The sequence below is a fragment of the Notothenia rossii genome (assembly GCF_949606895.1).
Source record: "Notothenia rossii genome assembly, chromosome: 3".
NCBI lineage: Eukaryota > Metazoa > Chordata > Actinopteri > Perciformes > Nototheniidae > Notothenia > Notothenia rossii.
Window position 1 is genome coordinate 49,511,663 of NC_136901.1, and position 24,122 is coordinate 49,535,784.

At 42.0% G+C, this 24,122-nt stretch overlaps 1 protein-coding gene across 4 annotated transcripts in view; it reads left to right on the top strand.

Moving 5' to 3' along the window:
• slitrk4 (SLIT and NTRK-like family, member 4) overlaps positions 1-24,122 on the top strand; it is a 140,919-nt gene that overhangs the window by 71,580 nt on the left and 45,217 nt on the right. Inside the window, exons 3-4 of one of the 4 annotated variants that reach the window (XR_013806091.1) lie at positions 10,630-10,741; positions 10,849-11,093. The exons of 2 other annotated variants lie outside the window; for them this stretch is intronic. Coding sequence is in view for 1 of the 2 variants with exons in the window: in XM_079669344.1 (XP_079525470.1) it covers positions 7,789-7,922 (134 nt within the window). In the remaining variant the exon portion in view is untranslated. Of the gene's footprint in view, positions 1-7,788; positions 9,269-10,629; positions 10,742-10,848; positions 11,094-24,122 lie in introns of those variants that run through there. One more of the 4 variants, XM_079669344.1, reaches the window with a different exon arrangement.

Sequence of the window (24,122 nt, forward strand, 5' to 3'; positions counted from 1 at the left end):
TGTTTGTAGATATCTACTAAACTACAGCATACAAATACAGAGAGTAATGTAGGCCTGTTATACTGAGTGATATATATTTTACACACTGCTCTGCTTTCTGCACGGACCTCACAGCTGTTCTCACTGGAAACAGTTTCTAAAATAATATCCAGGGGATGCATGCAGAGCTGTCATTGGCTGAGATAAGTCCGGCCGTGCGTCAAGCCTCCACCGCTCCCGGAAATGCATCCGAGGGGGAGCCGTGGAGGACCCATCAGTGTCTCCTCGGTTAGAGCTCCTCCAGAGAGCCTCCTCAACGCTCGACGCTCGGTCCTCGATGTGCATTTAGATCACAACTCTGCAACACAGGTTGAAATCCATACATTAACCCTTGAATCTGTATCTGAAACGATGCAAATATAAAAACTAGGGCTGGGCAAGTTAACGCATTAACTAATATTATTTTGAAAGTCTGTTGCTCACTGGCTCTGAATAGACATACAGACAAACCATGGGTCACAGAAGGGGCTGGATGTTGATCAGTATTGGCATAGGATGGGCGTCATCACGTTTCTCAACCAATGAGAGCATTTGGGGCAGTCCTAAGACTGCTGCAGCGCTCAAATGAACGGAAACAGAAAAATAACTAGCGGGAAAAGCAACATGGATAAATGTACTAGACTCTTACATGAACATTTTAAATCTCTTCATGACGGTTGAGAGACAACCAGATTATTTCTAACCAGTGCAAAGTTGTATTTTCTTACCACTGGACTCTGAGGGTTACTTCAAATCAAATCAAGTTTTATTTATATAGCACATTTTTAAAATGATTTTTGGTCAAGCCAAACATACACATAAATATAATAATTACCTTACAGTAAGGACACTATACAGTAAATACAACAGCACAGTTTGTGCAGAATATCAGTATGACAATATGACACCCTCTGTCCTTAGACCCTCTGTCCTTAGACCCTCTGTCCTTAGACCCTCACATCGTACAAGGAAAAACTTCCAGAGAAAACCCACATTTTAAAGGGGAACATGGGAGAAACCTCAGAGAGAGCAACAGAGGAGGGATCCCTCTCCAAGGACGGACAGACGTGCAATAGATGCCGTATGTAAATCGAAGAGATAATACATTTTACAGCGTAGGTAGACCAAATGTTTACTTGTTTGCTATAACAAACTAGATTAACGTTAATGCCCTGGCAGTGTCAAACATGCTCATCATTGACTTAAAGTGCTGCATTAACAGAACACTGCAAACTAAAAAAACGCTGCAAGAGGCTAAAAAGTGACGCACACAGCTGGGGCCGGAGTGCATGTTGATGTTCCGGGATTATAAAGTTGGCCTACTGTCACTCTCGCAGAGCTAGTCTGTTTCATAATTTTAAGTGTTTTGTCAGTATATTTGAAATGACTTGGTAAGCTACGTTAGCTAGCTAGCCGACTCTTGAAGGAATTTTGTATTTGCAGCGTTTTGTGTTTGCAGAGTTTTCAAAAATAAGTCAAGTTACTGAATGTGTTTTCTAAATGCTTTGCATGTGTTTTGGCACATTTGTATTTTGAAACTGTAGTGTGTTTCTCCAAATGGAAATGTTCTGGGCAGTTGTAACGTGTTTGCACCTGTGGGCCACCGTACTAGTTCTACATTTGCAGTACTTGTGAATAATTTTGACATTGCAGTGATTCTGAAGGTTTAGACAATAATGAGTTTTGACGCTAAATGGAACTTTTTTAAAGCAGTAGAAGTTGAAAAAAAAGGAAGTAGTTTTCGCCCCTGTTTGAACGCTTCCTCAGACCTCTGAAGGATATGGTAAATACCTGTTTCTACTGATGTGAATGTCCAGATCCAGCAGAACGTTTTGTGCAGTCTGAATCTCAATACCAGAATTAGCATTTCCAATTCTTTACTTGTCTCCTTGGGAGTAAAGGAGCTGTCCTCTGCCGCTGCCTCACTGACTTTACAACAACTAATGTTATTGTACTTCACCGTAACAGAATTAAAAAAACAAGTTGAGAGAATGTAAGGACAAGCATTATAATTACAGAAAAAGAAAGCACTATTGAATGTAAAGAAGCCCAAACTAAAATATCACATTGTTTGAAGTTGATACGGTTTTCCTTTTACTAAAGTAATAACTTGAATGCAGAACTTTAAGTTGTATTTAAAGTATTATTACAATTTAGTAATTGTTGTTTCTCTTAATTATAAAATCTGAGTACTTCTTTCACCTCTGTCTTTAATTAAATATTTTAAAATGGAAATAAATCAGTGGCATTCTTTGGAGATGTGGGCCACAGTACAAAGCCTTCTCATGTGATGTAGGTATATCGGCCAGTTGGGATTCTGCATCAGAAACCAGTAAACATTAGTTGTCATGCCTTTGTAACTCTCAATATGAATTATTCCCCAGCACAAACAGTCACTCTGTTGCGTAGTTACAACAACAAGAAATATGTCCTTCCTCTGAAGTGCCCATTGTGAGCTGGCTCCATTTATAAATGCAGATGTCAGTCATGAGCCGTCAAGGACTCTGCTGATTTTGACTCCGCTCACGCTGTAGCAGCTCACTTCCCTATTTAACTCCCTCTGCTTTTGTCGAGGATATGTTAATCAGTGGAACCTGCTGCTAGAGTGCTTGGCTGGAAGGAAAACCAGAGGACTCCCAGGCCTCCACGGGACGAGTTCGAAAGCATTGATGTGTGGTATATTCAGGAAAGCTGACATCAGGATGCCGGGGAAGCTTTTGGGTAAAAACATAAAAAGGGAGCATTAGTTAGTGTGGATGGCAACAGCAGCAGCAGAGTAGTTGCATCCCTCACCACCATCCCCCTACCTTTGATGGTTCTGGCTAATTTAGTCCTGAAGGAGTATTGAGCAGTTACAAATAAATGCCAGCCATCTGTTTGAGTGTAGAGCTTTCTGTTGGTGCCATTCAAACGCACTGGCCTCAGCGCCGGTTTGGATGTTCAATCTGGATGGATCAGCAGAGTGAGGGAACTGATACACCACACATACGGCTGTTCCTATGAAGTACAGGAGGTGTAGCGATACATACAGCATGTGAGGCTTTACAACATTTCAAACGTGATCAGAATACGTCGCCATCGTGGTACCATCAGATGGGTATTCATGAGTATCACTATGACACCTGTTGCAAACTCCACAATGAAAGGCTTTCGCCCTGCCACTGTGCATCATGGGGGTCTACATCTGTTGAACGGTCTACACAGAGGGTCTCTGATCATAACACAGTATGCCTGCAACCTGCTGATAAGAGCAAACTGAGCTAGGAGAGTTACTCAAGCATCATTGCAAAGTCAAGACAGGTTTTCTGTCCCATGAGGCTGTGACGACTGCTAAGTTACTGCTTGTCATTGATACAAGTAAGGGTCCCTGTACTCTGTGGTGGCCAAAGGGTCAAAGGCCAACACTAGAAGTGAATAGGGCGGATTCACAATTTTTTTTTCACTGATATGAACGTCCTTGCTCTCTGTGTTCTCTTTAAAGGTGGGGTAGGTAATTTTCGAGAAACCAGCTCGAGTGCGCTAGAATTAGAAAATACACAGCCGGAAAAAATCTGCCACTTCCTTCAGACTTCCTTACAGAGCCCCTCCTCCAACACACACGAACGCGCACATGACCAATGAGGTCACGAGATAAGTTTGTGCACAGATGGAAGGCTGACAGGCAGGTAGGCCATCCAGTTATTTTAGCCGGGCCGGCTCAGTTTATTGGTCGACATGTTTTTATGGATTTGTTGTCAAAGCATTTAATATATTCATTGCTATCGGGATGTTAAGAGCATTCCATGGAATATAACAAAAAGTGTTTCTGAAATAAATTACATACCCCACCTTTAAGTTACAGAAAGTAAATTATTGACACCTCTAAGGCAAAGTTTGGTTAAGTTTAAACAATAAACATGACTTGGTAAGGTTTAGAGTTAAATAGTTTAGTATAGTTGGAGTTAAATGACATTGGGGACTTTTATACCTCCTAAATCACGGTTGCAATAATAGGTCAATAAGGCTATTTCCAGAGATAAGACTTTTTTCTTCTCTGTTCCTGATGAACCGGCATGCAACAGAATGACTGATGTGGTCGAGTTAACTTACAGGAACATATTCAACATCCCTATACATAAAAAGAAGTGACCAATCTATCAATTTTTGAAGGTTGAAAATAGGTTCAGAGCAGCGGATCTTCCATCGTGCATTTGCTTGTGAAGTTGATGCCAAGAACACTTGATCCCCTTTAAGATTGCCTGGATTGTTTTCTATTTGGGTTTTGCTGTTTGAACCTCACCATGTGTTTTACAGCTCCTCTACATTGGGTGTAATACAGACATTTATCATGGCCCTCATTGGCACAAACAAGGCAACCAAAAGAAACTCTATGATAAAAAGCTTTTAACCTGTTCAACCCGGAGGCCCCCATGCTAACACTATTGGCTCTAACGGTTAAAAAGAGTTGTAAATCAACGAGGGGGGCCAGAGATATGGAAAATGCACCCAAATGACCCCAGAAGTGTTTTTTTTCTTCTAAACCTCTCTAAAAAGGTCAAATGTCACTTTTTTTGCATCAATCTTGATACAGGGTACTTATTATATATTATAGTTTGGATTCCTAAAAGCTTTTAGTCTTCTATCCCATCATTCAAGGTTAGTTTTCACTATAAGTAAACCATTTTTTTGGACGGATACTATAATTTATTTTTTTACCATGTTCAATCTGAATTTTCTTTAAAATAAAAAGATTGTATATTGATTCTGACTCTTCTACATCCAACTCACAGATGTATCATTACTTTGAGAAAAAAGATTATTAATTTAACACTTTTAGAAGTGAAGATATGGTTATTTGTTCTGGGAATGTCATTTTCGAGCCTGAGACCTGGAAAACAGGCTCAGGGCTCAACAGGTTAACTAAGTCAAAGTGTTTGTAAGAAGTGTAAAGTTCCTGTTGAAAATTAATAGGTCATACAAACTCTACTTTAACCTAAAAGAACTCTGTCCTGTGTGAAACCAAAACTCAATGTTGACTTATTTTAGGATTATAAAATAAGGATTAGGTTATAAACTAACATAACTCAACCCTAATTCACACCACAATCTTTTACGAGAACCAACCAAATAATTGTGTCGCCAAGAAGTTTGTGGGGGGTTAGGAATGTATTATTAGAAGCGTCTTGCCATAACGGCTGATAAGGTTATCATTTATATGGTCAGTCTCAGCAAATGTTTCGGAACCTTTAGGTTTTGAAGACTTGGAAGTACTCTGTGTCCCGTGTGAAACCAAAACTCAAAGTAGACTTATTTAAAGTTAGGTTACAAACATACATAACTCAACCCTAGCCCAAGCCACCATTTTTACAATAGCTATCAGAAGGGTTTTGTTGCCAAGGAGTTTATGATGGGGTTGGAAACGATTATTTGGTTTTAATTCGGAAATATTCTAACATGGAGTTAAGAATCGTCCTTCCATAACAGTTGTTATCGATTATTCCAGGTGGCTTCAAATAACATTTTACTTTTACAGTGTTCGTTTTTGCATGTATCTATTCATAAGCTGTCAACAAGCCATGTTTTCCTATATGCAAGTTGGACATGAAATATGTTGCAGCAGTTTTTTTGGGCTGCTATGACTGGGTTTTCTGGGTAGGTCAGCCTCGGCTAATGTTTCCAAACCTTGAGGTTTTCTGAAACGTCCCATAAAGGTTTTAGAGAGCCAGGACTTATTGTGTCTCAGCTTCATTGCCTTCATACAGCTGAGGCTTCACATTCTGTTCTTGGTTGTATGATTTGACGCCTGATTTGCCTTGCTTTTAAGCTTTGTCATGTACTTGTATTTCTAGCTGTAACCAGTACTCCCCCTTGGCTGGTCCATCAGATAATGAGTGAAATTATAGTGGAAAAGCCCACTAACTAAAAATATGCCCATCACAATAACATCATCTGTCACTACGAAACACACACTAACACATGCTGAGGACAAGCGCCGTACCTCCCCTGCTGCACAAACAAGCCATGTCAGTTTTCCGGTCACAGGCTTTCTCCATTGCCAAAGATTTGAATGGATGGTGATCCATAAATATTTAATTGGCCACATGTCCCCCCTGAGAGGAGACTCCGAAACCCTCAACGTCTGAGTAACTAGACTGAGGGAAGAGGAGGAGTAAAACCCAGCACGGGGAGGAGTGGGAAGAAATGGCAGGAATAAACATGTGATGTTTGAGTGGGTAAGTCACCACCAAGAGCGCAGTGTGTGTTCTTTCCGAATGGGTGGCTGCATCACAACACAGCGTGACAGTGACGTTCAGGCAGGGAGAGAGCAAGGAGAGGGAGGGACGGGAGGAAGCTTGAAGAAGGACAGAGAGGAAGGGGAAGAGGGAGGAAAGAGTGACACGCGACACAATGACATCCACTTTCAAAGCAGATACATAGACAGAGTTAATGGAAGGGCAGGGAGAAGGGCATCATGCTGGGTGTGATGGATGGAGGGACGGGGAAGGTGGAGTTAGAAGTAAGATCTTTATTTGCCGCTCATTGTGTTAATGATTTTAGTTGGATCAACATAAGAAAGAAGAAACACAACAACATGTCTTTGGTGATATGGAAAGCCAACAGTGCCACAATATGGCAGAAATGCGTTTTTTCACGCGTTTAATAGTTCAAAATGCATGAAACACATGTAATATGTACGGGGAAAACGCTGTTTTTTACTTAAAACCCTCTGGAGTCGATGGCCGGTGCGTCCAATTGCGCATAATTTACATAAATTAATAATATATTTTCGATTACAAGGAGTAGAAATATGATTCAGACATCCACGGAATCGCTGAAAGTGTAGCTTTCCAGCGGTATCTCCTGTGAGACTGTAACCAGGGCACAGCAGCCAATATGGCCGCTCAAATCAGCTTGACTTTACACTGTGTGGGATTGGTGGATTTGTGTGTCTGTCAAGGAAATCTCGGCCGGCAGCCATCATGGTCTGAAATGACCAATGGACATCGAGAAATCACGAAGGACCTACCCACCAAGTAAAAAAAAACATAAATCACGTGTCTCCCATCAGTTTACGTATGTGAGGAGAAAGAGAGAGACAGAAAATGGCTTAAAACTTTACAGTCGCCGACTTCGCTAGAGATTTTTTTCGCTAGCAGCAGTGAAGATAGAGCCTCAGAACCTGAAGTATTCGAAGAAGAATACAAAGACAACAACAAAGATCCATTTGGACATGGGTAAGTGTAAATATTACAGTAATAGTGTACTGGCAATGTGTGGGGAATACCGTGAAAAGTAACAATAGGTTTATTGATATATCTTTTATTGATAGTCATGAACTTTTTCTTGGGACAAAATAGACTCTCCATTAGCAAACGTTTACTCTGTGTTAACGTTATTTTGGTGAGTAAAAGTGAGATTACATGTGTAGATGATTAAATTAATCATCTATTCGTCCCACAACGGAGACATTTACAGTGGCTATAGACATGTTTTTGCCATCGATTATTGTTCTGTACAGATGAGGCTGCCATAGATTTATTGTGCCTGTGATTATTTTACCGTCCTGTACAGATGAGACTTTGTAATCAGACGTAGCCTATGTATATGTGTGTCTGTGATTTTATACTGAATGTAAAGTAACTGGAAATACCTGTGTGTGTGTGAGAGAGAGAGAGACTCCTGTCCAACCTCCCAAACTTGTGTGCATTGTTATTTGTGCTTGAGCAACATTTTACTTGAACTTTATTTCAATGCAGTAATTATTGTCCTACATTTTAATTTGTTTTACAGAGAGGTTTCACAGCTGCCTGGGCCTAGTGGCCCACAGGCGGCGTTTATCCAGGAGCCAGAACATCCATCTGTGCCGGCCCCCAGGTCAAGATCTACCGTGGCTCAAGGGCCTTCACCAGAGCCATCACCACTAAGGACCAGCAGACCAGCATCACTACAGCTGCCTCCACCTCCATCTGCGGCTGCCACCAGGTCAAGATACACCTCAGCACAAAGGCTCCACCACAGCCATCACCTTCAACCCAGCCAGCAAGGAGGTCTCGTGGAGGTCTCGTATAGCACTTGTACACCCCACCTACACAGCAGCCAGACCCACTGTTTTGGAAGACCTTGACACTGTCTTGACATTTATAATGAAGAGTTGGTTGAAAGTTCTGATGTTCATTATTGTAAATAGTGAGATTTTCCAGTTTCTTATATTTATATAAATAGTTGGTTGAAAAAAACATATTTATAATAAATTGTTGGTTGAATAAAAAGTTTGAATGCTCAATTTGTATTTGTACACATCACATGAACCTTGGTATGTAATATGAAGTCATTAGTCAGTCCTAATGTATCTCAGTGGTGAAAGTAGAGTGATAAACACCTGTTTTACTAAAAATTCGAATTAATTTATTTTCATTTTAGACATGAATTACAAATTTGTATACAATATAATTCAAATATTTCACTACTTTTGTGATCCTAAGACTTTGGTAACCAAATCTAAAACGCCAAAACAATTCGATCACATGAGGACATTTGTAAAGAGTTTTGACGATTTTCCGAAAATCGGATGTCAAATTTTAAGCTTTTGAGCTACTTATCTCATCACACAGTGCTCTAAGGTGATTAATTTGCATATATAGCAATACCAGAGATTGTCCTGAACATTTTGATATTTAAGACATGGGGTGCCATGTTAGAAGAAATACATTTAAAAGGTGATTTAAGAAAACATCTAAAAATCGAGAAAATACCCTTAGACTCCAGAGGGTTAAGAACGTATTTAAATCGTTTTGTATTGTGGCACTGTTCGATTTCCATATATTGAATAAGAACTAACCCTACCAAAGTCAAAAACATAAAAAACTCACCTATCAAGACAACTCCTGTGAGACAAAATGACTGTTTTTGACAGTGGAGTCTTGTAGCTTTGAAAATAGCGTTTGAATTTGCTGTCTCAAGGCAAAGTAAAGGGGTTACCACTTTCTAAATATAGCAAACAAGGGTAAACACATATTAAAATATGTGTGCAAACAGCATTAGAGGATAGAAATAAAGTAGTGCTGTCAACCGATTTTAAATTATAATGGCTTTAATAACAAGATTAAAATAATAGTATTTGCTTGTATTTGTTTTGGGGGGGATGAAACAAAAAAACGTTGCCTTTTCCCTGCCATCCAATTAATGGTAGACATTGGCGGAGGTATAACAGCAGCAACTTTAGGTCATACATTGAAACGTGGTTAATTTGCGTTCTTTATTTGAATGTTGCCAGCCCTAAAATGAAGATGTAAAGGGGTGGGTGGGGGGGAGCCGATAAGACAGAGATAGAGTGTGTTGTGACCTCCAGCAGCAGCAGCATCGCTGAGCTGCTGTGGGGCTGATTAGAGCTGCTGCACACGGACTGTGGCACCGAGGTCGACGCACTGATAGGCGGGATTTAAAGGAGTATTAATTAATCTATGACCTTTATTGACATCTATTGGGGTATAGTAAGCATTGCTACTATGTTCATAGAAAATATGTTAGAGTGTAAGTCGTATCTCCCTCACCCCTGTCCACTCGAAGTAACATTATGTAGAGAGCTGTGTCAATGTATTGTGTGTTTATTGCCTTAATTAACCAGGTGAATCCCATTGAGATCATCGATCTCTTTTTCAAGGGAGACCTGCAGCACGTTGGGTACACATACAAACAGAAAACAACAATTGCATTGTAAATGGAGAATTCTGGGATATGTAGATTCAAACCTAGTAAGGAGAACTTTGGGGGAGTTTGGATTCTGTGTCGATGCCTGGAATAGGACTGAAATGCACTTGAAAACACAGAAAAGTATTTTTGGAACCAGTTGAATGTGTGACAGACCCTGAAGTCATAACTTTACATTTTGGCCAATAATTCAAATAGCTCTAAAGCGAGGCGGTTGCCATCAAATACTCTTTACTTTTCCACTTGAACTGTAGCTGGTCAACTAACTGCTAACATGTTAGCCGTCGACTGGGCCAAACTCTAACAACTCTGATTTGAACCAGACAGTATCATGTCATAATATGATAAGTAATTGTATATTGGTTCAAGATGAATTATTTAATAATGTTTAAAAAGTACCTGAAACAAAGTTATTTTTATTTAAGCTTTTCTCTGGGCCAAGATTAAAATGAATGCCCTCGACGGAAAATCACTGCCTTACTTGTGTCTGTTGTGAATTAATGGTGAGAGGTAGAATATGAAGTGCCAGAGGTGCCGCGAATAGAAAACGATGAATAGGAGATACGTACAGACAGAATAGACAGATAAGGGGAAGAGAGTCGAAGGCAAAGAATGAGAAGATTTGTTTGAAGTGTAAGTTAGCAAGTGCTCATTGTAGTCTAAACATCTTATTCTCCCTCTTCCCACTTTCTCATCATCTCAGCTCCATTTCATTCTAGACATATGCAGTGACAGCCTCTTCCTTCATATCACATCGAATCAACAGAGATATAGCTTTGCCACAACATATCTCTTACATCTTTCTGTTTGAAGAACAACCCTACCAAAGTCTGTGCCCTTCTGTTGACTTGCTTTGTAAGATGTGGAGCTATCTTTTTCACTTATCCTGCATTTCAATACCTTCTTCTTCTGGTTTTCTTGCAGCCATAGAAGTCGCCCGCTGCTCTGAAACGTTCCTGATGCTGTCAGAATTCTGAAGAACTTGGAATATCGATTCTGACAACCGAACAGGCACAAAACAGACACTTTGATGCCGGTAAAAGTTTTGATTCAAATTGTCTGGATAGCTTATGGAATACCTTCATTGCCAACAAGGATTCATAGTTTTAATCATTTCTGACTTACCTTTTCTTCTCGTTTCAGAGCCCTTCTTTTTTCAATCCCACCATTGATTGTTACCACCTGTGTCCAATTAACTATTTTATTAATAGTCAGCATCTCCTTTTGTTCTGTACCAGTTTGTCTAGTCCAGAGCTTTTTCAAGTAAATACCTTATTTAGTTTGAAACACGTTATTTGTTTTTGTATTTTTACCGTTGTCAAGATTTAGCTCTTCAAGAGTTGTAATTTGTTTCTTAGAATTTATTAAAGAGTCTTGTTTCATTTGTACTTTTGTGTCGAGTTGTGCATTTGAGTCCAAATCCTTGTGTCACGTTCCTGACAAAAAACAATTTCACATTTCAGAAATACCACCATGTTTGTGCCCGGAAACACAGTAAAGTTGTCTGCTAATTGTTGGATACATCAAAATCAAATTGATGATACTCCATAAGCATTTAGCAGAGGAGGCCTGAGCGTGGATTTATTCAGCAGCATCTCTTTATTTCTGGCCCTCATAATCTCTATCCCTAGAGGCCTGTTCCAAACCCAGATAAGGCAGGGAAGGAGGAAACAACCTCGGCTTACATTGTACCAGGGGGGGGGGGGCTAATCGCTATTTTCACGGCCGCCCAGAGACAATGATGCAGACTTTTTTTTAATGGCAGTAAATATGTGCTATTGGTAATAAAATGTCTCTTCCTGTGTCGTGTATGTCAGCTCGCTGATTTAAGGCCACACGTGAAGCCTGTTGGCTTAATGATAACTGACATCAATATAAAGAGCACTGCCACAGATGAATGCTATTGATTGTAAACATCAATGTATTAGGCCAGCCGGTACAGTGGCAGCTAATGTACAGTATGTTAGTCACAGGGATGCATCCTGAATATGAAATAAAACCAGTGATTTCAAACAGGGCGTGTTCTATTTGCATATGGGTTATCACATTCCTGTTGTAAAAACAAGGCTTTCCCTCTACGGCATGGCCACAACCCTTTCTTGGTGAAAATATCTAGTAATTTGACTGGTGGTAAATACAAATTCTTAAGTCAATCAGATCTAAATCTAGAATCTCGTGCATTTTTTTATCTACAAAGAGCCAAAATATGATTGGACAACCAATCATACAATGTCATTAGAGATGTATGATCGATGTGGTGACATGAAAAGCAATAGGGGATGGATGTACTGTTAGGCAACCGGGTTACATTCAAACTGGGATGTCCTTAGCTTGTCATTGTTTTGTATTTCATTGCATCATCTACACTCACTGACTTGAACCTTACAAATGTTAACGTTACCCTATAGATCCATTGTTTACTCTTGTTCACCTCTCTGTGGACTTTTACCGTCCTTCTTACTAAGTGAAAGCAAAGAAATCTTAACTTTGTATAGTTTTTTTATTAAACTTGCACAACACTGCACAGCAGCTTTTAGGCATAACGAAAATATGTACTTTTTTCTGCTTGGTGCCGAATCTCTATTTTCCCCGGAGTGGAGGCAGGGCAGCGCTGCTCTCCTTTATATCGGATTTTTACACTCATGTTCAAAGACATGTTATCGTCGGAAGGGTTAGCGCAACTTTTGGGAAACTGCTAAAGAGATTTTCTGCCATTCAGTTGCATTAGTGCAGACTCACAACTGCTTTTAAAATATCAAAACTTTGGAGGGAAATCAGGTCATTCAAAAGGATTCACCACAATCAGTTAAGATAGTTTGACGAGCAGAGGTGTTCTACTGATCAATTGCTACCTATTTTACAGTGAAAACTATTTATTTGTTGCTGGTGTACACAAGTATATATTTGTTGCTGACTATTTGGCCCCTCATTAATGTGTTGTACACACTTGTTTATAGCACATGGATCAGGAAGTCGGCCACCATTTGTTAGAGCCATTTAGTTTGGGTAGAACTCTCCATCTTTGATTAAAACCCTTGCGTAGCTTGAAAAGCAATTGCATTCAGACACACTCAACTGTAATACAAAGTCTTTATTTGACATGTATATTTCCATTCTCATCCCCAAAACACAGCTATTGGTAATCATTTGTACACCAGTATTTGAAAGTTGAATTAAAAGTATTGCAAACCACAAAAAAGAGGACTAACTTGATTGAAAATGATGTGACTTCATCCCCAAAACAATATAGGGTTCTCGTATCTCTTGTCAATATCCGTGAGCTATTATCATTGCAGTTGTGTGTACACAAAGAGCCCCTGGAAGGTCACCTGCTTGAGGAAATACTCTCGTCCCGAATCAAGTTGTGAGACCGAGTGGTGGGGAGAGCATAAAGTGACTGTTGTCTCTAGTCTGTGTAAGTGTGAGGTCACCCAAAACGCCTGCACTATCGATGTGATTGGCTGTCGGAAGTCATGACGTGCCACAGAGGTGTTGTGTTGGCAGGCGGTGAAGGGCCCACAGGTTTACCAACTACCAAGAGGCTCCACGGCTGCCAGCTCAGGCAACAATAACTCTTATGAGATTTGACAAGGCAAGAGGGAAACAACAACAACAGCAACCGGAAGACAAGAGGGAATACAGATAAACTCAAGTCATTTTACTTCTTTACATGTGAGTAGGCATATGTGTGTATGGGGGTATTGTGGGTTGGGATATAGTGTAAAGTTTAAAGGGAGTAATTGAGGCTTCACATCTCTGGTCAGTTTCCAGAATGGAGAGGCGTTAGGGTTTGGACAGGCCAGGGTTTTATTTATTCATGCAGTTTCTATATATTCTCATTTTTTTTTTATCCAATTGATCTATTTTTACTTGATTATGTTTTGTTTTGTTACTTTTTCTTCTTTTGTGTACCAAGTCATTATTATCTTGGGGTGTCCTTCAGTCCGTTCCATTTTTGGGAACTTGAAATGTAGGGAACGCCTACAGGGACTGTCTTAAAGTTTGGCAACAAACATCAACTTGGACTCAAGGGTGCACTGACTATAACAGGGTGGTAAAAGGTCATGGTCATTGTAACCTCACAAAACCCTCTAAATCAAGATTCCCGATTCTGGAGAGGTGACATGATGGGCATCGAGGGTTTGAATACAACTGCTCACTGTTTGGTGGAGGCAAACGACTGAAGACGGTTATTATGTTTCCTCTTTTCCTTTTGCATTCTCTTAAAGACAATCCCAGACACTTGATAGGTTAGTTCCTTTGCTCCACATCTTAGCATCCTATAGGCCTTTCCTCAAGTTTTCCTTACTTTCCTAAATCCTCCCATCACACGAAACATTTTCTAACCGAATAACTAAAGAACTGAAACAGACAAGCAGAATGTATTCAGATCTTAGACCACAGGAAACCGACTATTGGCATGATCGCATTGGTCATTCACACAACAAATGACTTAGATAGGTTTGTTCATTTTGGAGTGATTATGGGAGGTACAACAGGCACTGGTTGTATCTGGTTGGTGGCCTGCAGCTGGGCATCACATGTTGCCATGGAAAGCAAGTGATTGAACACTTTTCTGATGTCTGCCTCTTAGATGCTCCTAGTTTCTGGTCTCAGACCCATCCATCTAATTACTAGCCTCATTCTATAATACTTTTACACGCTTAATTGTATATATTCATTTAAATGTTTAGAACGTGCAACACTACAGCCAAAACCATAGTTCTTCCAAAATACAACATTAAGTGTTTCTTTTCATCATTTTGTTTATTATCTTCTGTGAAGTTTCTTCTAAACTCACCAACAGTAAGCAATAGATTATGCCTCATGTGCATATTCAAACATAATAAATATGCATATTTCAGAAAGCTTGTAAAGGATACAATTGTTTAAGTATTGGTATTTAACTGGGAAAGTTCTTTGGTGATGTTTATTGTGTGTCTCTACATGTCTCCATGCCTTAATGTTAAAAAAGCTCTTTCTCATACTACCTGTGATGCAGCACCTCTTCTCACCCCCTGTCTGAAACCAGAGCCCAGTCTGCTCTGATTGGTTAGCTGACCAGCTCTGTTGGGATTGGTCGACCGCTCAGAGATGTCCCGCCCCTTAGCCTATGACATACAATATGCTGGAGCACTAGCCAATAGAAGCCCACGTGTTACATAGTAATGTCACTATGTTACGGAACAAGTTCAATGTAGGCTTTTCAGGTGTAACGGAGAAAAACTCCCTCTGGGTGCACTTTGGGACTTTAGCCTTTGCAGACCATTTACATGCACACAACCCTATAGAGCACAGTACAGTGGGAAGGGGAAACCATAACGAGCTAAATAGGGTCCCTTTAACAATCTTATGTCCCAATCGGAGTCCGTCGAATAGTTGCCCAACTGAACCCCTATGAATTGTTTTGATTGATTTAACGCTGCCTTTGAGTTTTGCATTTGAGATGTATTCCAATATTAAGTCCCCCTCTGCATTGCACTGTTTTGTTGACAATTTGGACTCAAGTGCCTCTTAAAGATTATTGCAAAGCCAATTGCCAAGTGCTCTGAGATTATTAACAACGCTGTGGTGCTTTTTCGCAGTTGGCTGTGGAGTAACAGCTGGCTCTGAGCCAGCGCATGAATATATTAATGATGATGCATGAGAAAGCTTGTAACTCTTGATTTTTTGTTTTTCTTTCTCACTTGAATTGAAAGTTTTCATAGCCTCAATGTGCTGAGTAAGTTCTAATCCTCAGACTCATTACGGAGCCACTTAAAATTGTGAAGGGTAGGGGGGAAAAAATCAATTGGCAAAACAAGAGCTTAGTTTTTCAGCTGCTTACATTTTGGCAAATCCATGGCAGGCATCGGAAAAGAAGCATTATTGAAAAACAAATGTAAGCTTCCTGCCCGGATAAGTGGCTGACTGTTAAGTGACCTGTCGCCGAGTTTAGGTCCGAGAAATCCCGTCGCTATGAGTGACACGTTGACAGCTCAGAAAATGAAATCCAGCGTTTTACTGCCAGCGAGGCACTCAGGCATTTCCTCCGGGATTTGCATGGAGAGTGGGGAATATCATACGGAGAAACAGACAGGGCAAACACACACTTGATCAGAGGCGAACGGACGAGTCGACAACGCTTTAACGGTCACAGGAGGATGAGCCTGTTTGCCACACAAACACACACAACACTGTTCACGTCAGTAGTAATTCTCCTTGCTCTAGAAAGCTGCTCCGCGTGGCTTGGTTATGTTATCACCTTAGCAACAAGCTGCCTTATATCCTAGATGTTTGTGTGAGGGAAAAGAAAAAGCCATGAATTGCCTTTTTGGTGCATCCATGTGTTAATTTAGCCGATATATCCCTATGTGAGTCCGTTGCCGTGCATTAAACCTGGATTAGGGTTTTTTGCAGCAGCAGCCGGGGCCCATTGTGCCCCGCATAAGGTTTAATATTCACACAACAAATATTAGATTAAATGTACACAGGCCTGTTACGGTAACAGCAGCTCAATAGCCCTGTTGCTCGGGGCTTACTGCAATTGTTGCAGTTATGGTTAATTAGCTTGCGAACACAGAGGATTCAATCCCAGATCAATAAGAGAAGCGAGGGGGAAAAGAAGCATGGACAGCCTGCTGACCCACAGGTGCCTTTAAATGAATAAGAAGCACTTAAGGAAATGAGGCACCGATATGAATACTGCTTTCAGAGGAATTCTATCCTCAATCATTTGAAACAAGCCTTGCTTCAAGACCGGTATAAATAACATAATTACTGTACCAAGCAAGATCCTCATTGAGAACACTGGCAGCTTGACAGTCGCAGAGAAATTAACATTGTTTGCCAACCAAATGCATTTGGCATCAAGTCCTATTGTTCTGATGCAAGAATATGGAAATGAATGCGATTCCTCCGGCTCAAAATGGAGTCAAGGCTTTCTGGTTGTCATTATGGTTTGAGTGAAAGGCTGATGGAAGTATCATTTCCAAAATGTGCCTGGCACAGGGACGGTGGACAGGAAACACCTCCAGTAACACGGACATGGAATTCAGGGTAGTCATTTTCTTGTACACGGTATTATTTTCTTCATACTGAGTATAGGTGTCATTTCAAAATTGCACACACAAATACTGTCAGTTTTCTCAATAGAACACTTTGCTTCACCACAACTACTTCAATACAACCAGAAAAGACCTGTGCTCAAGTCCCTCCTTTAATTATTTTGTTAATCTAGAAAATATTGAGAAAAACATTTTCCAGCTGTAGGGAGCATAGACAACCTATAAATCAGACTACCTAAACATATTCTGGATGAGGTTTTTTAAAAGTCAGCTTTGGTTCGGATTGTTAACATTCCCAAAAAAGGAGAATGGCATGTAACTGCATTTATAAACCCTCAAACTGTGGATTTGTTTGAGTTTGCATGTGCAGAAAAAGAAAAACGGGATCACCGAAGTCAGTAGGGTCAATCGTCTGGAGACATTGAATGTGATCTAAAATGTCATGAAACTCCTTTGCTGTTCAGACATTTCAGTTTGGACCAAAGTGTTGAGCAACCAAACACGCTTTGCATTTGCATACTGTAGATACTTCTGAGGATGTTAGCCATAATTTCTGCCAAACCACACATCCTGGAATGGTGATGACAAATGTTTTCTAACCTCCCTGACATACTCGTTGAGGAAGGTCATGTTCCAGGTCTGCAAGTGTAGTAATTTGCATTTTGTAAATTTCACTTTCATGTTTTCTCTTTTAAGTACGCTGTGGATTTTCTTTTTCCACACAGAAGCAAAATGGGTCCTTGTTGAGGTGAATGAGCAAGTGTGTGATGAGATACACGCAGGGTTGGGTTGTAACGGAATACATGTAACGGCGTTACGCAATCAGAATACAAAAATCAAGTAACTGTATTCAGCTAGCGTTACATTTGAAAAATGAGTAATCTGATTACAGTTACTTTCGTAAACCTGAAGTGAATACATTTTGGATTACTCATTGGAATTATCGGTGGAAAGATTTCCTCACAACATTTAATATTCATTACTAAAGCTACAGCCGAATCATCACAGCCCACAAAACCTATTACCGCTGCAGATGGACCAAAAAAGCGTTTTCTCAGTGAAACAATAACAACGAAACATGAAGGAACAAAAGTCTGCGTTTAAATCGCGTGTGTGTGTGTGTATATGGGTGTGTGTGGTTAAAACACATCAGCCGGCGGTCGCTCTTTAGCCTTACTAATGATTATTTCTGAAGGTATACACAGTGAAGGCTGCGCGCTCCTCTTCTCAGAGGCTGAGTTAACCCTCCCGCTGCCTCCTGGTGCTGCAGAGATTTCATGAAGTGAAAGAGGTTTTCCTTCTATAAAACAGCTGTGGGCAGCAGATACTGTAAGTGTCACAGACATGAATTCATAGATCAAGGCAGACTGGTGCACACACTCTCCTGTTTTGCCAATCCGGTGCTTAAACAAATATAGCTCTCCACCCCTGGCCGAAATGTCCTTAAAATGAAGTCCGAGTTTGACATTTTAATTCATCTCCTGCCAACACTGGCAGGACAGAAGGCGACACGCCCGTTCTAAGCCATGTCCCTCACTCCTCACATCCCAAGCTGCATCCCCAAAAAGTGTATTATGTTGTTACATCGTTTCAGATGTTATGTTTCAGTTGTGCTCTTGATCAGCCATTAAAACAGTAAAAACACGTTCAGTTTCCTTTTGCTTTTTGTGTCTCCTGTACACCAAAACATACCCATCTGTGATGGAAAAAGAAAGTAATCCAAAAGTAATCTAAAAGTAATCTGATTACGTTACCTTTTTTAAGACACGTAACTGTATTCGGATTACTTTCAGAGCCATGTAATCAGTAATCAGTAACTGATTACATTTACAAATTAACCCTCCCAACCCTGGATACACGTTTAACACTGAACCATAAAAGTATTGTTGATATGCTAAGAAGTTAAGCAATGGGCCTGCTAAGAAATAAACATAGGGTATTCAAACCATGACTAACTCAGTATAAATGAAATGATATAAAAGGTTTTATAAATGAAGTGTATATATAAACTGATATAGATTTATTTTGGTGGGCTTTGCTTTGAGATAGCTATTAGACTTTTAACAGCTGCTAAAATGACTCCTGTCAGTTTCTCCATACTGACCGCCATTTACTGTATACTCTAACTATCTAGTATCTCATACAACCCTATTTAAAAAAACTAAAAACTACCCCTGAACACAATGGGGTTTAATATGAGACACTGAATGTACCTAATATCAAAGAAAATGCCACAGAGTTAATTTAGGTTCCCAATGGATTCTTTATCTATGGTTGCTATTAAATAAGGGCTAAAAATTATATACCTATTTTTTTTTAATGAAATGTATGATTAAATAACGCATCAATACAAAAATATGCTCAATTGCACTATTGTACAAAGGTGAATGCAATTATATTTCAGCAGTGCATATTGTTATCGATCTGAGAAACAAAATAAAGAGAAAAGAAAGGAGAGTAGCTGTGCAGTAATATGGTTTACTAAAATCAATAAGGTGAACATAGGATGATACACTATGTTGCCTTGCACACTACTCAGGAAATATTGCAACAAATGAAGATATGTGTCATAAGGTCAGCTATAGAGTGGTGTTGTGATGACATAGGCCAACTGCTAGCTAAAGACGGCTAATAGTAGGGCATTATGACATTTAGTTATCTCATTCAGTCACTGTCTTGTTAGCAACCGCTAAGCTAAAGGTGGCTAATGTCATTATGAAATGTAGTTGTCTCATTTAGACACTTGTTTGTGCTGCAGGCTGTGAGATAGAGTAGTCGTCTTTCAATGCAGAAGTTGTTGATTCGATCCAAGTGTGAAGATGTGTGAATGTTAGCTTCCTTGAGCACCTTGCTCTGTATGAATGGGGTGTGAATGGTTGAAGGTTGACTTCTACGTTTAAAGTGCTTTTAGGAATTGAAAATACTGGATAAAGCGCTACATAAATACAATCTATTTAACATGAGTAAGTAGTACTCATATTGTAGAACAAAATACGGAAATTGAAGACACTATTTCAAGACGAGGGAAGTGTTAACATCCCATCCAATTTCCGCATAGGACTCATTCCTGCACCACTTTATAATGTTTGCTGCCCACGATAATACCAATCAATAGAAGCAAAACAAAAACATATTTTGTTCCTGAGCTGCAACAACAAATATTGAATGAGAACAGCTCTTGATACTTGCCAACAGTTTCTGAAGTCCTCTTTGAGATTGAATGAGCTGGCAGCAGTAAAGCATTTTTGTTTTTACAGTATATAAGGATTGCTGACATGTCCAATTGAAAATCTATGGGAGCCATTCCCTTCGGAGCAGCAACAGAGCAGATAATGGGAAATAAACCTGCATCTCCTGAGCGTTTTGCAATTGCTAGGTTATCCCTGTATGACTTGTGAGGCGTCGCTAAGCTTCTCCCTCATTGCTCCGCAGTTTTCTCTTCTCACGCTCTCATCCCTACATCCATCCGTGCCCTTCCCATCCGGTTTATATGTTTCCTCGTAGGTCACCTCACTTATTCCCCACCCCTCACCCCATCTCTACCTTGACAGCTCCGTTCCCGCAACCTCTCTCGCTGTTCCTCCTGTTATTTATCTTCTCCCACATCCTCATCCCAGTTCATTTCCTCTAGCTGTAGCAAGCAGAGGAACATACTTGCAGTTCCCTCTCTCTGATTTCCCCCAGGCAGAAAAAGGTGTAGAGGTGTGTGTGTAGATGTGTTTGTGTAGCAGGGTTTTTCTGGCCAGTCAAATGTCCGAACAGAATTAATTTTACCGGACAAATTGGAAACTTACCGGTCATGTTTCAATAATAATAACAACAATTGTGTAGCAGAGTTTCCGTTAGCAGGTAATTACCGGACTATGACCGGATATGCTGATGTTTGAAACTCAGTTAATGGGGCTCATTTTTATATTGCTTCAGTTTATAATCGTAACAGATCGAAAAATTCAGATTAATTTTCAATAAATGATTCCACAAACAACAAACAACATAATTATTAAATTCAAAGAAACTACTTGTAGTAGAGGAAGTACATTATTCAAAAGTTTACATTAACTTTGAATAATAACACGGCAGAAACGGAGCCTCTCTTTTTCCTCTCTCCCCCTCTCTCCTGACAGCCCGTCAGTTCTCATTCGTAACACTCCGTTCGATGTCTCACTATGGGATGCGCCTCATCGCGGAGCAAACAGAAGCATCAATCTCATTACGCCAATCCTGATTGGCTGGTGATCTTGACGTCAGCGTCAGGGAATCTAACCCCTATAAGTAGCTTGCGCTACGCCGCATGCGTCATTCAAACACCTCTTCTCGCTTCAGAGCACATCTCTACTGGTAGCCGGGCGAGCTCACACAGTCCACAGACGGAACCAAGCTATCCAAGCTAACTTCGGTCGACGGGCGCTCGCCGGCTACTTCTATATATACTTCTGCAAGAAGACTGTTAATACTAACACACCAGTTAGTGTTGCAATCTACCTCACCGTTTCTTTCTTCGGAATTAAAGGTAAGGTTTTGATTTTTCAAGCTGGTAACACACCTGTTACTAACTTGCCTTTCCTCACTACCGACACCAAGGTAGCGGGTACGGTTTTTTATTTTTCTCTCTCACACCAGAGGAGGGGAAGATAAAAAGGGTATTAACACACCAGTTAATATTCTTTGAGAATAAAATTCTACACCTTCGTTTTTTCTCCGGATTAACGACAGGTGGGGTTGATTTCTCAGCAACGTACCTGTTACGAGCGGGTCCTCTCCACTCCGTCACCACGGCGACCGAGATGGACGCTTCTCTCCCTCACACCAGAGGAGTCAGGGACTCGGAGGCTCGGCTCTGCGGCTGCGGGTTGAAGATATCAGGCACAGACTCACACCAGGTCTGCTCGTCCTGCCTCGGGCTGGAACACGCCCAGGAGGCTATCGACAACCCCGGCTCGTGCGGACATTGTGCCCGCTTCACCATCAAGAGCCTCCGCCGACGGCTAGCACACCAAGCTAGCTTGTCGGGTCAGGACTCCCTCATGTCCTCTGATTTACCGGACGGAAATCAGGACACGGGGGCGTCCGCCACAGAGATGGAGCCCCGCACTGTGTCGGTCTGGGGCTCATCAGTAGTGGCAGCTGCAGAACCGGAGCCCCGCGCCGTGTCAGGCTGGGACTCGGAGGCAGCGAGGGACGTGCGAGCGGAGCCCCGCGCTGTGTCAAGCTGGGGCTCCCAACTGGACCTCACCATGGTCTCGCCCGCGAATGATGTCCTGGAGTTGGACTACATGGAGGACGAAGAGGATGAAACCTCTGGATTCCTCCTGTCCGACTCTGATGAGCAAGACGATGATGTCTTCATGTCATCAGCTCAGGCTGCAAAGCCGGGAGCGATGGCTGCTCTCCCGGGCGATAGCACACCAGCTTCGCCCTGTCTGAGTATGGACCTGCAGGCCGTGTGTCAGCGTGCCGCAGCCAGACTAGACATCCCATGGCCCGAAATGGCCAAGGAGACCTCCAGGTCCCGTTACGAGGGGAAAAATTTGCCCCAAGCAACGAGGACAAAGAGGCAACTCCTGCCGGTCTCCCCGGAGATGTTGGATGAGGTGTCGGTCTCGTGGAGAGACCGGCCCTTCAGCAACAAGGCCCCAATCCAGGGTGCCTCCTCCCTAGACTGCGACGGTATGAAGAGGCTCGGCCTGCTCCGAATACCGCCGATGGAACCGCTGGTGGCAGCTCACCTCCTCCCGAGGATGGCGACTACACCGAGCAGGAACCCCACGCTGCCAGCAAAGGCGGACCGGTTCCAGTCAACCATGACTGAACGGTCCTACAGAGTTGGCCCAGAAAATCTCCGGTTCCGGCTGCAGCCCAGGCGCAGCCAACCCGGAATTTCGGCCAGCAGGCGAGGAAGAAGAAGCGGGCGGCCTGACAGCCTCCTCTTCTTCCCTCGGTGACGGAGCTGGAAGGTCCCCCAGCTCCAGATGTGTTCCCGCTGCCTCGAGAGATGCCTCAAAGCCATCCTCAAGTGCACCAAAACACATGTCACAATATTGTTCTGTTTTCTCGGATAAAGCATTTTCCACTGACGCATCCAGGCCTCAAGCTGAGGGCGCAGCTCAGAAAAATGAAAGAGAAAACAATAAAAACAATAAAACCAATAAACAGCCCGCCATTTGTTCCCCTTTTGAGAGCAGCTACGGCCTCTCTCAAAAGGCGGACGATGAACGGGTCTGTGAAGGCACCGCCGCCACGCGCATGCGCAGTGACGACTGGGGCTGTGAGGCTACCACCGTCACGTGCAGGCGCAGTGCCGGCTGGGGTTGTGAAGGCACCTCCGTCACGCGCATGCGCAGTGTCGGTGGGGACTGTCAAATCGGGGTACCACCGTGTTCAGACACTAGAGGGCCCCATAACACAACAAATAGAGACTCAGAGGGCAAAAGACGTGACATCTCCGCTGGCTCTAAGGAGCAAACAGTGGAAGATGCTCACAACGTCTGCTTGGGTGTTCAAGACAGTTACACAGGGCTACAGACGCCAATTCGCTGTCACCCCCCCTCGCTTCTCGGGCGTTCTGTATTCACAGGCCCGAGGGGAGTCAGCCCACATTCTGGAAAGAGAGATTCTCTCACTTCTAGAAAAGAAGGCTATATCTATAATACCCGCCGAGCAGAGTCAGAGCGGCTTTTATTCCAAGTATTTCCTCGTTCCCAAACGGGGAGGGAACGGAATTCGGCCAATACTAGATTTGAGGGCTCTGAACAAATATCTAAGAAGATACAAATTCAGAATGCTCACTCACACATCTCTGCTGCGTCTCGTGCGACAAAACGACTGGTTTACATCAGTCGACCTGAAAGATGCGTATTTCCACATCCCAGTATATTACCCACACAGGAAATATCTGAGGTTCACATTTCAGGGGATCTGTTACGAATACAGAGTACTTCCCTTCGGTCTGTCTCTCAGTCCAAGAGTGTTTGTACGATGTACGGAAGCCGCGATAGCCCCGTTAAGACAACAGGGTATTCGCCTGGCAACCTACCTAGACGACTGGCTGCTTCTCGCACAGTCGGAACAGGAGGCTATTACGCAGACAAATGTCCTCGTAAAGCACCTGCTCAACCTGGGTTTCATAATAAACACAGAAAAGAGCATGTTGTGCCCGGCACAGACTGTACTCTTCCTGGGTTTACACCTGAACTCGGTGCCCAGCCCGCCTGTCAGCGGAAAGAGTGAAAGCTTTCAGAGCTTGCCTCGCTCATTTCCAGCTGCGCAAACATGTTCTTTTCAGATCATGCCTGCGGTTACTGGGTCTCATGGCGTCAGCCATCCTGGTTGTACGACTGGGACGGTTACACATGAGGGAGTTTCAGCGCTGGG